The sequence below is a fragment of the Syngnathus leptorhynchus genome, chromosome 16 (genome assembly GCF_054491065.1).
Source record: "Syngnathus leptorhynchus isolate UIUO chromosome 16, UIUO_Slep, whole genome shotgun sequence".
Taxonomy (NCBI): domain Eukaryota; kingdom Metazoa; phylum Chordata; class Actinopteri; order Syngnathiformes; family Syngnathidae; genus Syngnathus; species Syngnathus leptorhynchus.
This window is the reverse complement of record NC_141210.1, coordinates 2,298,731-2,312,195: the sequence shown is the minus strand read 5'-3', so window position 1 is coordinate 2,312,195 and position 13,465 is coordinate 2,298,731. Positions and strand designations below refer to the sequence as shown.

Here is a 13,465-nt window from a genome sequence, read left to right as displayed (position 1 = left end):
TATCATACATATATGTGTTTTTTTTTTTTTTTTTTAAATCTTTTGTTGTTTGTTATTTTGAACCACAACTTGTCTTCGCTATTGAGGGCAAAAACCAAAATATCTCATAGTCTTGGTTTTTCCCCCCCCCCCCTTGTTTTTTCTGTTTTAAGACATGCATCGTAAACACGGAGGCTAAAGGTTTTGTATCCTGGGCTTCCTACTCACCCCTTCACTCACCCCTTTCCAGAGAGTTCTCTTATGGCTTGTTTGAGTGTGTGTAAAATGAGCGGCTTGAGTCTGTCCCTTTCTTTAAATCTGTTTTGTCTCTGTGGCCCCTCCCGTCATTCATCTTTCACCAGAAGATCCCAACGAAGGAGTGCATTTTCAACAACTTGCCCAAAATCCCAAACACTTTTCATGGAATAGCCCATAAATTTGCACACTTCCAATTGTCCAAAATGTCTTAATTACAAGAACAATCGAGACCAGTTTATGGATTAATTGACCGATTGTCCACATAGTTCAAATTCGTCCCTCTTGGACAACAAATTCTGAAAAAGCCAGTCTGACAAGGCCACGCCCTGCAAAAGCTGGCGACGGTATTGCACTTGGCTAGGTTTTGGGTAAAAGGCACAGGTTGATCAATTCCGCCAAAACATTGGGCTGCTCTCTGCGTGAAATTGTCAGGAAACAGTCGAACCCGATGCCTGTGTGACTGGCCCTCCCTCACTCACTCTGAGCCTTTCAACTCTATTATTATGGGATGCCTTCAAAGGAAGTCGGATTGGCTTTCAAGGTGCTCGAAACAAAAGGACGCAGAAGAGCGGCGTGGCTGTGATGTTGTCTGCTGCTCAATGCTGGACATGTTTTACTACCCACATCAATTGGGGAAGCTTAGAATGGCAAAAAGTCGTTTTGTGTAACAAATATTCAAACAAAGAGCGGCCACAGAGAGAGAATTTGGATTTCCTGTGCTGAGGAAAAAGGTTGCGGAAATCATCGGGTCACCGTCGTTCCATTCAAGTTATTGCAGAATGCTCGGAGCACAACTGGCCTGAAGTTGAGTGGTTTGTGTGGGAGTCCTTCTTCTTTGTCTTCCTTAAAGTCATTCTTCAGTGAGTCAGAAGGTTCCCAGTGTGATCAATGCCTCCTGAGGAAACAAACAGCACGAGTCGTTTGAGATTTGGCTGTACTGGGTTGATGTTTTTTTTGGGGGATTATTCGCACTACAACATTGCCCCCCTCTTTTTTGGTCGTCATCCAATTAAATCTCGAAGACAAGACCTTTGAAGGCTATCTGGAAAAAGAGCCAAATTGAACCTAAAATGTCCATTTTAAAGCACAATCACAGACTTCCTGTGTCTTTTCAGCCATGTTTTTTTTATGGTTTGACTCATAATAGACATGCTCACCAAATTCCACATTGCTTAGTCAAACTGGTTCTAAAGGCTGAATTTTAAAAAGGTTCCAGTAGGGGGAATTTTGTTTGAAGAACCCTTAGAAGTGGTTCTAGAAGTCAAATATTTGATTTTCTGTCTATTTTTAGGCATGGGCTCTTCAGAATTCTTTATAGGTCTGCAACTAGTAGTGGGCAAAACTTGAAACCACAACAACAACGGAAACACACGTGCAAGCCATCTCTCGTCTCGCTACGCTAACCGACGGGGCTCTCTGTGCTTTAACAAGCGTATGGGCCTCACCTAAGTCATCCCCTCAACACGAGTATGTCCTCACGGAGGCAGATTCACCCCGGGCACTGGAGCTGGCTGTGGACAACACACACACACACACACACACACACACACACACACACACACACACACACACACACACACATTACATTTAAACACCAATGATCCATCCACAGGCATTCCCATTAAGACCCGAAATGACAGATACAAATTCCTCCTGTGTATTTTATAGACTGCCATCTCCTTGTTATCATCGCTTCCTCTAAGAAAGGAAACGGGAATTCCACAGTTGAGATAATGGCACACTAGCATAGAAAGCACTGACACGTAAAAAAAGACAATTGTGCCCAAAAAAGTGACATGAAATCCGCTCTTTCAAGGGGAATTGCATTATTTTCATCAGAGTGCAAGACCAAGCCACTTCACATTGGATGCCTCAACATCCTGCTCTCCACACCTTTGGTGAATTGTCTACACTGTTTGTACTATGTGTCTTCTCTGCATCCATTGCAGCCTGGTCATCCTGGAAGAGGGACCCTCCCATCTGAGGTCTCTTCTCAAGGTTTCTCATTTCCCCTAGTCTTTTTTTTTTTTGGAGTTTGTCCTTGCCCTCATGGGAGTTTAAGATCAGGGGATGGCTGAAAATATTTGTCATTTGTCATTTTCACATGTCCTGAGTGTTGTTAGTCACCTAAATGTTGAACAGAGGCTGTGATGTACCGAAGTCAAATTCCTTGTTTGGCACACTCAAACATGGCAAATAAAAATTCTTGAATCTGGAATTTTTAGGTCATGGACTTTGTTGTCGTTGAAAGGAAATCATGCTAATCCAAATCATTCCTAATCACAGTTCGCAGGGAGCTCCCGGGGGGCCCCCGAGGCCTGATTCCTGTCATTCCGTGCTGGTGAGTGACGTCCCACACGGCGGCGGGGTCCGCGAGATGGGCGGGTGACGGCTGCTCACCGTCGCTCTGGACCTTCCTGAGGGTGACGGAGGGCGTGGCGAGGGCGGAGGCACGGAAGTTAGCAGGCAGGGTCTCGGCCGAGTCCGAGGTGACGCCCCGCAGATCCTTCTCGCGGAACATCTTGCGCCACGATGGAGAGCGCGTGAACGTCTTCGTGCCGTCCTTCAAACAAAATACACGCTCAGTGTGTGTGTGCGCGCGTTGTGTCCTTGTGTGGGTATTGTGTGTTTGAGAGTTATGCATGTCTTTTTTATTTGTTTCTTTGAGGCTACTGTGTGCATGTCTTTGGTTCTGTGTGTGTCGTCTTGTGTGTGTGTGTGTGTGTATGTGTGTGTGTGTGTGTGTGTGTGTGTGTTCGACTGACTTCATCGGGCCGCCTCTCGGTTCCCATGGAGATGAGCGAGTTGTACTCTTGCTCCAAGAGTTGGCGGGCCTGCAGAACATTAGCGACGGCAGCAGCAAGACGAGTCAAAAGTTTTGTATGTTACAAAGACTCCAGAACAAATAGCCTACATTGAATTCTAAATGAAAAAAACAATCAACACATAGTCCAAATATACAGTCAGCAAATTATAATGAATCAATCCTATTAACCAAGGCCTGCATCTACCTGTGTGTTCTGATTGGGTATCTGCAGCAGCAGCGCCAGGTCGGTGTAGTCGAAGGTATCGTCGAGGGCCAGCAGGGCGCCGTGGACGCCGCTCTCACGAAGGTTGTCAGCGTATTCCTTCAGGCCCAACGTCTGCACCCAGCACATCACGCGCTCGTTTGACCAAACCATCACATCTGCAAAAAAGGGGGAAATTGCCAAAAAGGAAAGGTAAGGCTAAGCCAGACATGTATCTTTTGTGTGTGTGTGTGTGTGTGCTTTATTTTCCAATGCCCTGGTCTTACTTGCCAATCGGTTTGATTGTAAAATGATGACAGCAATTAAAGGCAAGAAAAGCAGCAACAAACCAAACACTTGCAATTATTCCCAAATGACTGGAAGCCATTTTTGAAGCAGCCACGTTAACAAGTTCGTCTGTGTTCAACGACGACGACGTGCGCAATCCTCCGCCGGCGACGCATGCATACATTGACATCCTCTGACATAATTGAGTTCCTGCCTCGACGTGCGCGGAAATGATCAGATTCCACGGGAGAACTTGTGAAGGTGGCTGGGGAGTCTTCTCTGAAGATTCTCTCAGTACTGTATGTTTGGGAAATAAAGATGCTACTTGTCATGGTTGTCTGGGGCGTTTCCAGTTACGTGTTAGCATTAAACTAGCATACAAAGTAGTTTGTTGTTTTAAAAACAACATGTCTTAGTTATGTTTTATGTTGAGTTTGACTGAAATTCTTTGGAAGATTTGTTCAAGATGCTGCTTGTTAGTCAAGTTGGCTGCCCCCATACAGCGCACATACCTTGAACTGAAGAAAAAAAAAAAAAAATCAACTGAATGGCTATACGTGTCATACCTCAAGGCACACCTGTAAAAGAGCTTCCGACTAGCGCTTTTACAAACTGGAGCTATCTGGTAATCACCAATGTTTACTCGGAACAGGACGTTGAAAATAAGCTTGGCTAATGAGCCACACGCTGCTTCACCACAGACATGTAGCAGCTCGCTTGGCTGACTTTCCATCACACCGCGTGCGAAAGGGGGTCGCTAATTTGCTCCGACGAGACAATGACGCAGCATGAAGAAAATAAACGAGGTCTGCATAAAGGCTGACTGACGGGGTGTAAGGCTTGGAGTTGGGGGAGATGGTCTCACCTTTGTTGTGGTGCGCGCTGTCTTCCCGCCGCCTCTCCAGCTCCTTGCGGTCGTAGTTGAGGCGCTTGAGGCACATGATGCCGTAATGCAAACTCACCCTGCCGGAAAAGAGGAAAAAGTTGAGAGGTGTGTGTGTGTGTGGGGTGGGGGGGTCAAAGGGCGGAATCTTGATATCATATGGAGCTGCAATTAACTTCTACCAGCCGATTGTTTTGGGAGAGCAATTCAACAGAAGCCCCCGCCACCCCACTCCCCCATTGGCATCGATCAGTGGCGGTCTGAGGTCTCACCTGTGGAAGCTGTCCACCATCTTGAGCTGCCCTCTCAGCTCCTTCTTGGTGAGGTGGTCCAGCATGCGGGCGTCCACCAGCGACTCCATAAAGTAGCTGCGGTACTGTGGCAGGCCCAGACTGGGCAGCCAGTCATTGCCCACCCACTCGTGATTCATGTCGCCATAAGCAAGGATCTAAACGGGGACAAAAAGACCATGACCCATTGTCTCGCTGGACCACACCTGGGCAACGTTTGCCCCATGAGCATTTACAATGGAAGAAACCTGTATCTGTTCCAGTATGGATGAACGCTAAGTATGATATTCATTAACAAAAGTGAGTTTTGCCTCACCTGATCCCAGCTGAACTCCTTCAGCTCCTAGAAGGCCAGAAGGAGAAGAGAGGGGGCGAATAGAGAGAGAGCGAGGAGGTGGCGGTGAAGGAGGAGGCGGTGGCGAGGAGGAGGAACGGGTGAAAGCGAAGCAGAGGAGCAGCCGAGGGAAGAGGAGGACAAAGGGAGGAAGAGTGTGTTAGTGATCGGGCAATTAGCTGGAAGCGCTTCACAGTGAAACAGCAACCAGAGGGACAAGAAGAAGAAGAAGCTCGACACTACGAGACACAACCACAGAAGAAGAAGAAAAGGAGGAGGAGGAAGGAGACTCATCAAAATGGATCCCAAAAAAATTGTAAAAAAAAAATCAATCAACAAAAAATATTCCAAACTAAAATGCTAGAAGTATAAACACTACATAAATAACAATACAAACTCATAAACACAAACAACTCAATATAATAGTATTGTAGTCGTAATATTTTTTAAAAATCCATGTAAACAATAAATGGTAAATATTTACTATGAAAAAATAAAGGTTGACATGCACTAACCGGCGGTTTGATTGCTGCGTTCAAGGACTCCATCTCGGCATGGGTCATCCAGACGTTACTGGTCGACTGGGGTCCGAGGGGAGACAAAAGCGACGTGGTCAGATGACAACACAAAAGGGTCGAGCCATCTGCTGACTGCATGCCGTCACATGTTGCCTTCAGGGAGTGGAAGACTTTGCCTCTTCCCTGACTCGAGGGAGCTTATCAGTATTATGTGGGCTCACGATTGAAAGTAGTTAGGAAGGGTACATTTAAATGAATCACTCCAATGCTTCGGGACAAAAGAAGCTGGCAAGCCACAAAGGTACGTGCACACAGCTTTGAACTAACCTCTTAAATGTGGAAAAGGTATGTAATTACCCACAGAATGTAAGAATGTGTGCATAGCGGTTATGGAGGCTCACCGAGCGTGTGCTGGCGGGGGCCGAGGGGCTGGTGAGAGACACCATCTCCTGGATGGCGAGCCTCAGCTTGAGGCGGTGCAGCGGGTTGCTGATGCCGATCTCACGCTGGATCTCAGTGTCCGACAGGTTGGCCATGATGGCGCCGCTCTTCACGTTGGCCCGGCAGGCTGCCACGTACCAGGCAGGCATGCCCACCCACAGCTGGAAAAAAAAAAATCAATGTTGGCGGCAGGTTGAGGACAGAGCACTTAGGAAGATGGACTCAGATAAAAACACGTTACCTCCAGCCATGACACCACGGTGGGACCGTCCCAGGATGCGAATGGCAAACCTTGGCGACACGCTTCTTCTAAAAGCTCGTGCCTAAGCATATGTATATGAAATATAAAGTATGAGAAATAGAACACCCGCTCTCTCTTGCTCACTTTCCTCACTCACTTTTTCTTGCTGCGCCGGTCTTTGTCCGCCGGCCCCAAAGTCCCGGTCTTGTTCAAGCCCATGGGGTCTCCAGCAGCCAGTTCTTCAGAAGGCGTTGAGGCTAGCGGAGGCAAAGGACGTTCAAAGCAGCTTGTCGATCACCGCTGTACTTTAAACTACATCGAGTTACCGAGTGAGGCCGAGCCGTCTCTTCCAGGCTGTCCCATCCTTCCCTTTTCCTTCTTGCCAAAAAGTCGTCCGATGGAAGACTTGATGCTCTTCTTCTTGCTGGCCTTGTGCAGGGAGTCCTGGCTGCTGTTGGAGCTGCTGCCATCTGCTGACAGGCTGAAGGCAGCACAGCCAGATCAGTAGACGTTTAAAACCCAAGTGGAAAAGTGGAAACGGCCATCGCCGTGTCTCACCTGCGGAACTCACGAGGGTCGTCCAGTAGGGCCCCCGGGTGGGTGAGGGTCATCCTGTCCAGGCGTAGGGCCCGTGGCGTGGGCGGCGGCGTGGAGTCGAGGAGAGCCAGGGTGCGCTCGTCGTCTTTGTTGGTCTGAAATGATAGACAGTACCACAATAGCAGCCTACTGGACATAATCAACGCAATTTAACGCTCACCAGTCTGTCGTTCTCGCGGGCCGGCGAGTGGGGAAGGCGTGGGGTAGAGTGCCCCGAACTGGGCGGAGATGGTGAGGCCAGGGTGGAAGAGGTGATGGAGGACGGGATGAAGCCTCGCCCGGCGCCGTCCCTGCCCAGTGAGGAGGGCGGGATGGGCGGACTGTCCAGGGCCACGCTGCTGACGCGGCTCTCGATCTCCTCGGCCCGCAGCTCTGTGTTCTCCTTCTCCTCTTGGATCAGCCTGCGAAACAAGTTTTAATTAGCATGCGGCCTGGGATCTGAAATCCAACAAGGCTTCCATCTTACTTGATCTCCTTATTGATGGCCTCCAGCTGTTCCTGCAACATGATGGCCAGCGTCTGTACGTCCGTCTGTCCGCTGGGTGACAGCAGCTCGGACCCGAAGCGATGGTCTCCGTCGTCCTCGTCGTCTGAGCACACCACGCCCACGCCGTGGTCATAGCCGGACCCCAGCAGCGCCCCCGTCTCCCAGTCTGTGTACTGAGAATGCACACGTATACAAATACGGTACCATGACATACGGCCTTCATTCATATTGTTGTTTTATAAATGTGTGTGTAAATCAATACCAGATTCCATTTTCCCAACCCACCTTGGTGGACTCCTCCCTGGCCGAGCTCCATCGGGCTCGGAGGCTTCGCCTGCCGACCAAGGATGTGTTCCCGAAGGTGTCCAGGTGAGTAGTGGAGCCCATGGGGAGGGAGCCACCGCCGTGGGAGTACCTCAGCTCCAGAGCGCTGCCAGGCAAAGATCGACTGAGAGCAATGGAAAGATGAGATCCCAGATAAGAGAGCGGACAAACGGTTTTGTTATATCAGCCCGCAGCCAGGAATCAAGTCATGGGATGTAAAGACAACATATGTCAAGAAAAGAATGTAAGTAGTATGACAAACTGGTAGGAAACATTTGGATATTTTTTTCCCCACCTGGAATAAGAGCCTCCGGGCCTGGCTCTCAGTTGATCGAGTTCAAGCTGAAGGCGTTCCAGCTCTGCAATGAGCTGGTCCTGATAGACAGAAGACACGCAGCCGGGTGGTAAATAGAGTCAGTGTAAAAGTCTGAAGGTGAATTTTGAGGACAGACGAACCCTCACCTTGTTTGCCAGAAGATCATCCTGAATCTTCTTCATGTTGGACAGCTCCTCAGAAAGAGCGTTCTGCGAGAAGAAGGGGAGAGCACAGATTTGATTGCCAAACATGGACAACACCTGCATGTTATCGTCACAAAAACACAAATACATACAAAAATTGAAATATTGGAGAGGGGAAGTAAAAACAACAGAGAAAATGCAGAAAGTAAAAAGGCTAGCACAGTTTCATTTTGTCTCGGGTTCGACAGAGGCTGTTTATGTCGTTATTTTGATGAGGCGGTATTGTTGCTCCGCCCAATTAAAATTGGTGAGGGAATCGAATCGATGAGCGGTATCCAGAATGGAATCGGAATCGTCAAGTTTGACCTTCTCCTCCAGCGCGGCCATCCTCTCTTTGAGGTGCAGCTGTAGCCTCTCGTTGGACTCGGACAGCAGCTTATCAACCGTGTCCGAGAGACGTTTGTTGTGCTCGTCGTTCATCCTCTCACGCTGCCTGGCCTTCAGGGCGTGGGAAAGGAAACAAAGAAAAAGAGGTGTAATACACGCATTGGGAGCAAAAGCATTCACAACAAGCCTTACGTTCCACAGGAGATTGCCATCTTTGGCTTTAGAAAATTTGAGCGCCTTTGTGCAGCAAGACGGTAAAGATGGCGGCCGTGAGCCAAGCGTGACTCACCCTCTGCAGCTCTTGGTTCTTCTCCTCCAGTTGCGCCTCCATCTGCCGTAGTCGCTCCTCAAAGTTGCCGTGGCGCTCCTCGGCCTGGAGAGGAGGAAGAGGAAGATGAGGAGGAACAGGAGAAGGAGGGAAGAGGTAGAAAAGGGAAGACATGAGCACGCTGCCACGCGACGTCCATTTTGCCTGGACATGCATCAGGTTAATTGTTTGCGCTGAAGCTGTTTGGCGGCGTGGCTCGTTTCTTTCCGGCAGCCCTCTAAAAGTTTACGGGAACCGCTGGAGCTTCTTTGATGATGTGTCCAATGGCATCACTCGTTGTAAATAAACCGTTCATGCCGGGCCCCGTATTAACTCTTTCAAAAAGAAAAATATGGCCTTCTTGTGTTTCTCTGACATCATCCCTGGCGTTTAATTTGACGGCTGTATTTGTGTTGTTGTTGCTTTGGTACCTTGTTGAGGGCGGCCACCCTCTGCGCCAGCTGCGCTTCGATCTCGGGCAGTGTCTCGGCCCTCTGCAAGGTTTGCTGCAGCTTCTGCTTGGCGTCGTCCAGCCGCTCCTGAAGCTGACGGTTCTTCTCCTCGCTCTACACGGCATTAACGTGTAGCGTGAGTGTGTAGAACTGGTGTGCAGCCTCGCTTTGTCTTTGTCTACCTGGCGGTGGAGAGACTCTTTGCTGGCCAGCTCGTTCTCCAGCTTGTCTTTGATGTCGTGGAGAGACGTCGCCTCCCGCTGGGCACTCAGGTACCTGCAGGCGGCAGGAGGACGTCAGCGAGGACAGAGACGACGAGGCGCTTTAAATCCAGATAATGTACCTGCGCTCCAGTGTGGTGATTCGCTCCTCCATGTCTTCTCGCTGACACAGAGCCTGAGAGGTTCAAAAGACAACGTCATGCCACATTACAGAAATGTCAGAATTTCAAAAAGCCGTCCAGTATTCGTCGTTCGACCAAAGTGCATCTGGAATGATTTGGCAAAGTGTGACGCGACCTCCTTGACGTCTCGTTGCAGTTTGTGGTTGGCTTCCTCCGATCGCGTCAGTTCTCTCCTGGCAGATGTCAGCTGCTCCTCGATCTCGCCGACCTGCCAAAAGGACACAAAGATTACATCACTACATTATGATGGTACATTCGGTATTAGTTGGAGTATGGCGCGTGCGGCACCTGTCTGCACATGAGCGCCAGCCTCTCCTTGAGCTGACCCAACTCGGATCGCTGTCTTTCGATCTCACTTTCGCGCTGCCGGTCTACCTCGCCGTCATCCAAGATGGATGACGGCCCGTTGGGAAGCCGCTGGCATCACAGGAAATAGTTCACATGTTCGTCACAAAGAGAGGTTTCAACTCAAAGTTTGGGTTTCAAGCTTTTTTTTTTTCCTGTGTTACTGAACGAACCTCTTTATCGAGTCCCTGCTGTCGTCGTTTGATTTGCTCGCGTAGAGAGACCACCTACAACAACAACACGTCATGAGCGCCTGCAAGGGTCCGGTTAGAGTACGGCAGGCTTGATGTGGGACCGACTTCCTGCGAGGACGACTGCAGCTCGTCCTCCAGCGTGGCCACCCGCTCCAGGGCTACGCGCAGCCTCTCGCGGACCTTCTCGTCCAGGGCCTTGTGGTGCTCGAACAGGGACTTGAGGGCCTTGAGCACCTCCACCTCACTGGAGACCCCCGCAGGCGACTGCGCCTGACGCTTCACGACCGTCATCCTCAAGCTGCGCTCGTGACGCGACACCAAACACTCCAGGTGCTCCAGAAGCAGCTAGCACAAGCACACAATTCCTCCGTTACACCAAATGAAGTCAAATGAAACGATGTGAAAATGAGCCAAGTCACGCTATTGAATGACGCATTTAATGTGCACACCATATAAAATAAGAGTTGTACAAACTCGTGTGTTGTTGCGCTCGGCTTTGAGCTCTGCGATCTCCTCTTCCCGTTCCAGAAGCTGCTCGCGACACAGGTTCAGCTCTTTGGTCAGCACCGCAAATTCCTACAGGGGCCACAAGAGGGCAGTATTTACAGGTACGTACTATATTATTTTAGATTATTTTTTTATGGACTATATTTAGTGATTCAGTAGAATTAGCAAAAACAGGTACCTTCCTTTTATTGTACTGTATTATAAAATAATCACACAAACCACAAAAATATTTCTATCAAATAATAACACAAAGTGAGATGACGTCTTTGCATTTTGACATTTCGTTCTGTTAAAAACTTATGTCAAATAAAAATGTAATGTGATTATAAATGATAAAAATCACAATATGAAAGTATTTGTCAACAGGAAACAACCTGTTGAGCATGAAATTCTTTTCATTGCACAATTATCCAGTATTTGTGTGTGTGTTCAGCATGAGAATGAAGTGCCCGGAGGTGACAGGAAAGGGGCCAGTACCCTGACTGACTGACAGCAGCCTACTTGAATTGTTGTCTAATTGTGCAATAATGTGTAATTGCATTTGGTGTGACTGGCTGGTAACCATGGCGATGTGTCAACAAAGAAGAACAAGCGCGATATGTCACGCACACACGCATCACATGAATCGACCTGACGTTTGTTCCCACCTGCGGCAACGCGATGGACAGCTGCCTTTGTAGCGACTCCTTCTCATGTCCGAGCTCTCTTAGTCGCAGGTGGGCTGTTCCCAAGCAGTCCTGTGTCTCCCTCAGACTCTCCAACAGCCTCTCTCGCTCCGTCAGCATGTTGACCATCAACGACTCCAGGTTGCCTGTACTGCCCCCTTCGTCCCCACCGCTGCGGGGTTCCCGGCTACTGTAGCTGCTCAAGCCACCTCCGATACCTCCACCGAGGCCGCTGCCGGATCCAGCCGGCGAGGACGAGCCACCGCCGCCCCCGCCGCGCCCGTCCTCCGAGATGGTTGGCATCACCTCGCACATCATCTTGAGGCCGGTCTAGAGTTTTCTTGAGGAGGGGGGGGGGGCGGAAGGGGAGAGGCGGTCCGGGAGGGTAAGGTTGGGTGGGAGGGAGGGAGGAGAACCTTGTACTCCCAGTCCAGATTCTTCAGCAGGACCACAGAGAAACCTGCAAGGACAGGAACACGCATACACAATGTTCCCTATGCTGTTTTAAGTTGTAAATAATTGCATTGAAAATTATGGAGAAAAAAAACTGTACACAAGATGGCGCCAAAGTAATACTTCTCTTGCTTTGACTTGAACGCAACAACAAATAGGTGAGTTTTTGCAGAGGAGAGGCTTCCAAAAAATGCTGCAAATGAGTGTATTCCCAACAGGTTCTATGCAGGGGTTCACTGAACACATACAGGAAGTCCACCGAGAAGAATTTTAATTCGAGCCCACCCGTGTTTAACGTGTTTTTTTTTTTTAACTCAAGCAAAAGTCTTCACTGAACGTGAAATCTCGCGATAAGTCTGCCGAGAGCGCGAAACGGAGGGAAGGGAGGATGTGTGTGTGTGTGTGGGGGGGGCTTGCGCTGTCATGATGGGGCTCGTGCGTGCGCGCGAAAAGATGTCTCGTATGGCGGCCTTCGTAAGCCCCCAAGAGACGACATTTTGTGAGAAAATGCAGCTGTTAGAGTGTTCTTGTCAAGGAGTGTGTGTGTGGAGGGGGGGGGGGGGGGGGGGGGGGAGTGAAAGGGGGCGGCTCGTTGAACGGTCCCAGACGTGGCGTAAAAACGCTGGGAGGTGTCAATCATCCTGTCGCCAAGACGAGGCCTAATTAAGGCATGGGTGACATTACAAGATGGTGGGAAATGGTTGTTTGGGCTAAATATGCCGACGTCTGTTTCGCTCCTCGCCCGCCCCTCCCTCCCATAAAAACAGCTGGTGGTCGAACGGCCGCCGCCGATGATGCTGATGATGGTGGTGAAATGATGGAGGATTTCCGGGGCCCGCTGGAGCCGCCGCGGTGGCTTTTCGTTCTTACCCGTGTCATGGTCCAACGAGGACGGGGAGAAAAGGAGGTCCTCCCGCCTCAGTCTCGGCAGGTGGCAGAGTAGCAGCCGGCGGCCCTCGGTTCCAGGCCGGTGGGGTTACTTAGCAGCCCGCACCACATCCACATCTCCTCCCTCCGAGATGGGAGCGACAGTACCCCGGGAGGTGTCAAGGTGGACGCTCTGCGAACAAGCGACATCCGGGAATTGTCATAATAAGAGCTTACAATACTTGGGAATGAATAGACAAACTTCGCTTGTCCAATAATTTTGTTTTATGGCTACAAATCCGCATTTTACATTCTGAAGTCATGTAGATGGTATTTAACATTCACGAAAAATTGTATGGTAGGTTTTAAGTATTATAACCAAGTGCAGCACTTTGAAATTCAATAAATTACTACTTTTGAGTTACCATGCAGCTATTTTCTACTTTATAAATGCTTAAATGAAGGTTAAATTACTTTTTTATGGCTTAACATTATTTTTAACATATTTTACATGTAAATGAAAAGAGCTTTAAGAATAGGAATGATTCTCCATCCTAAATTATTCTACAACTTAAAAACAACTCTTATTTTGAAGGCTGAGCTCAATATTTTCCGCCAGTCAGCCTGACGTTCCCGTGCACCTGACCACTTCCTGTCACGTTCCTTCTCGCAGCTCCATCACCTAGAAGATGAAGTCAACAAGCTAATGCTTCTTTCCAACTTTTACTTTCAATTTACTGTTAAAAAATACCGTAATACACACATAAGTGAATGCATT

At 49.1% G+C, this 13,465-nt stretch overlaps 1 protein-coding gene across 3 annotated transcripts; it reads right to left on the bottom strand.

Moving 5' to 3' along the window:
• Positions 1–125: 125 nt before the first annotated feature.
• ppfia3 (PTPRF interacting protein alpha 3) lies at positions 126–12,885 on the bottom strand. Of its 3 annotated transcripts, XM_085933039.1 has the most exons (31): positions 12,691–12,885; positions 11,350–11,827; positions 10,670–10,771; positions 10,301–10,540; positions 10,175–10,228; positions 9,945–10,073; positions 9,772–9,864; positions 9,597–9,649; positions 9,436–9,529; positions 9,233–9,367; positions 8,784–8,867; positions 8,474–8,605; positions 8,111–8,173; positions 7,944–8,023; positions 7,610–7,772; positions 7,304–7,497; positions 6,998–7,238; positions 6,799–6,932; positions 6,567–6,721; positions 6,398–6,497; positions 6,241–6,322; positions 5,960–6,160; positions 5,556–5,621; positions 5,023–5,049; positions 4,689–4,864; positions 4,399–4,496; positions 3,249–3,424; positions 3,003–3,071; positions 2,638–2,800; positions 1,683–1,748; positions 126–1,132 (listed from the first exon to the last, which is right to left on the bottom strand). In XM_085933039.1, the coding sequence occupies exons 2-30, from the start codon at positions 11,683–11,685 to the stop codon at positions 1,696–1,698; spliced, it is 3,693 nt and encodes a 1,230-aa protein (XP_085789165.1). In that variant the 5' UTR covers positions 11,686–11,827; positions 12,691–12,885; the 3' UTR covers positions 126–1,132; positions 1,683–1,695. The 3 variants fall into 3 exon arrangements, with proteins under 3 accessions (XP_085789165.1, XP_085789166.1, XP_085789167.1); XM_085933040.1 differs by lacking the exons at positions 11,350–11,827; positions 12,691–12,885 and having other exon boundaries at positions 10,645–10,691; XM_085933041.1 differs by lacking the exons at positions 126–1,132; positions 1,683–1,748; positions 2,638–2,800; ... (1 more) ...; positions 3,249–3,424; positions 4,399–4,496 and having other exon boundaries at positions 4,736–4,864; positions 5,023–5,279.
• Positions 12,886–13,465: the final 580 nt, after the last annotated feature.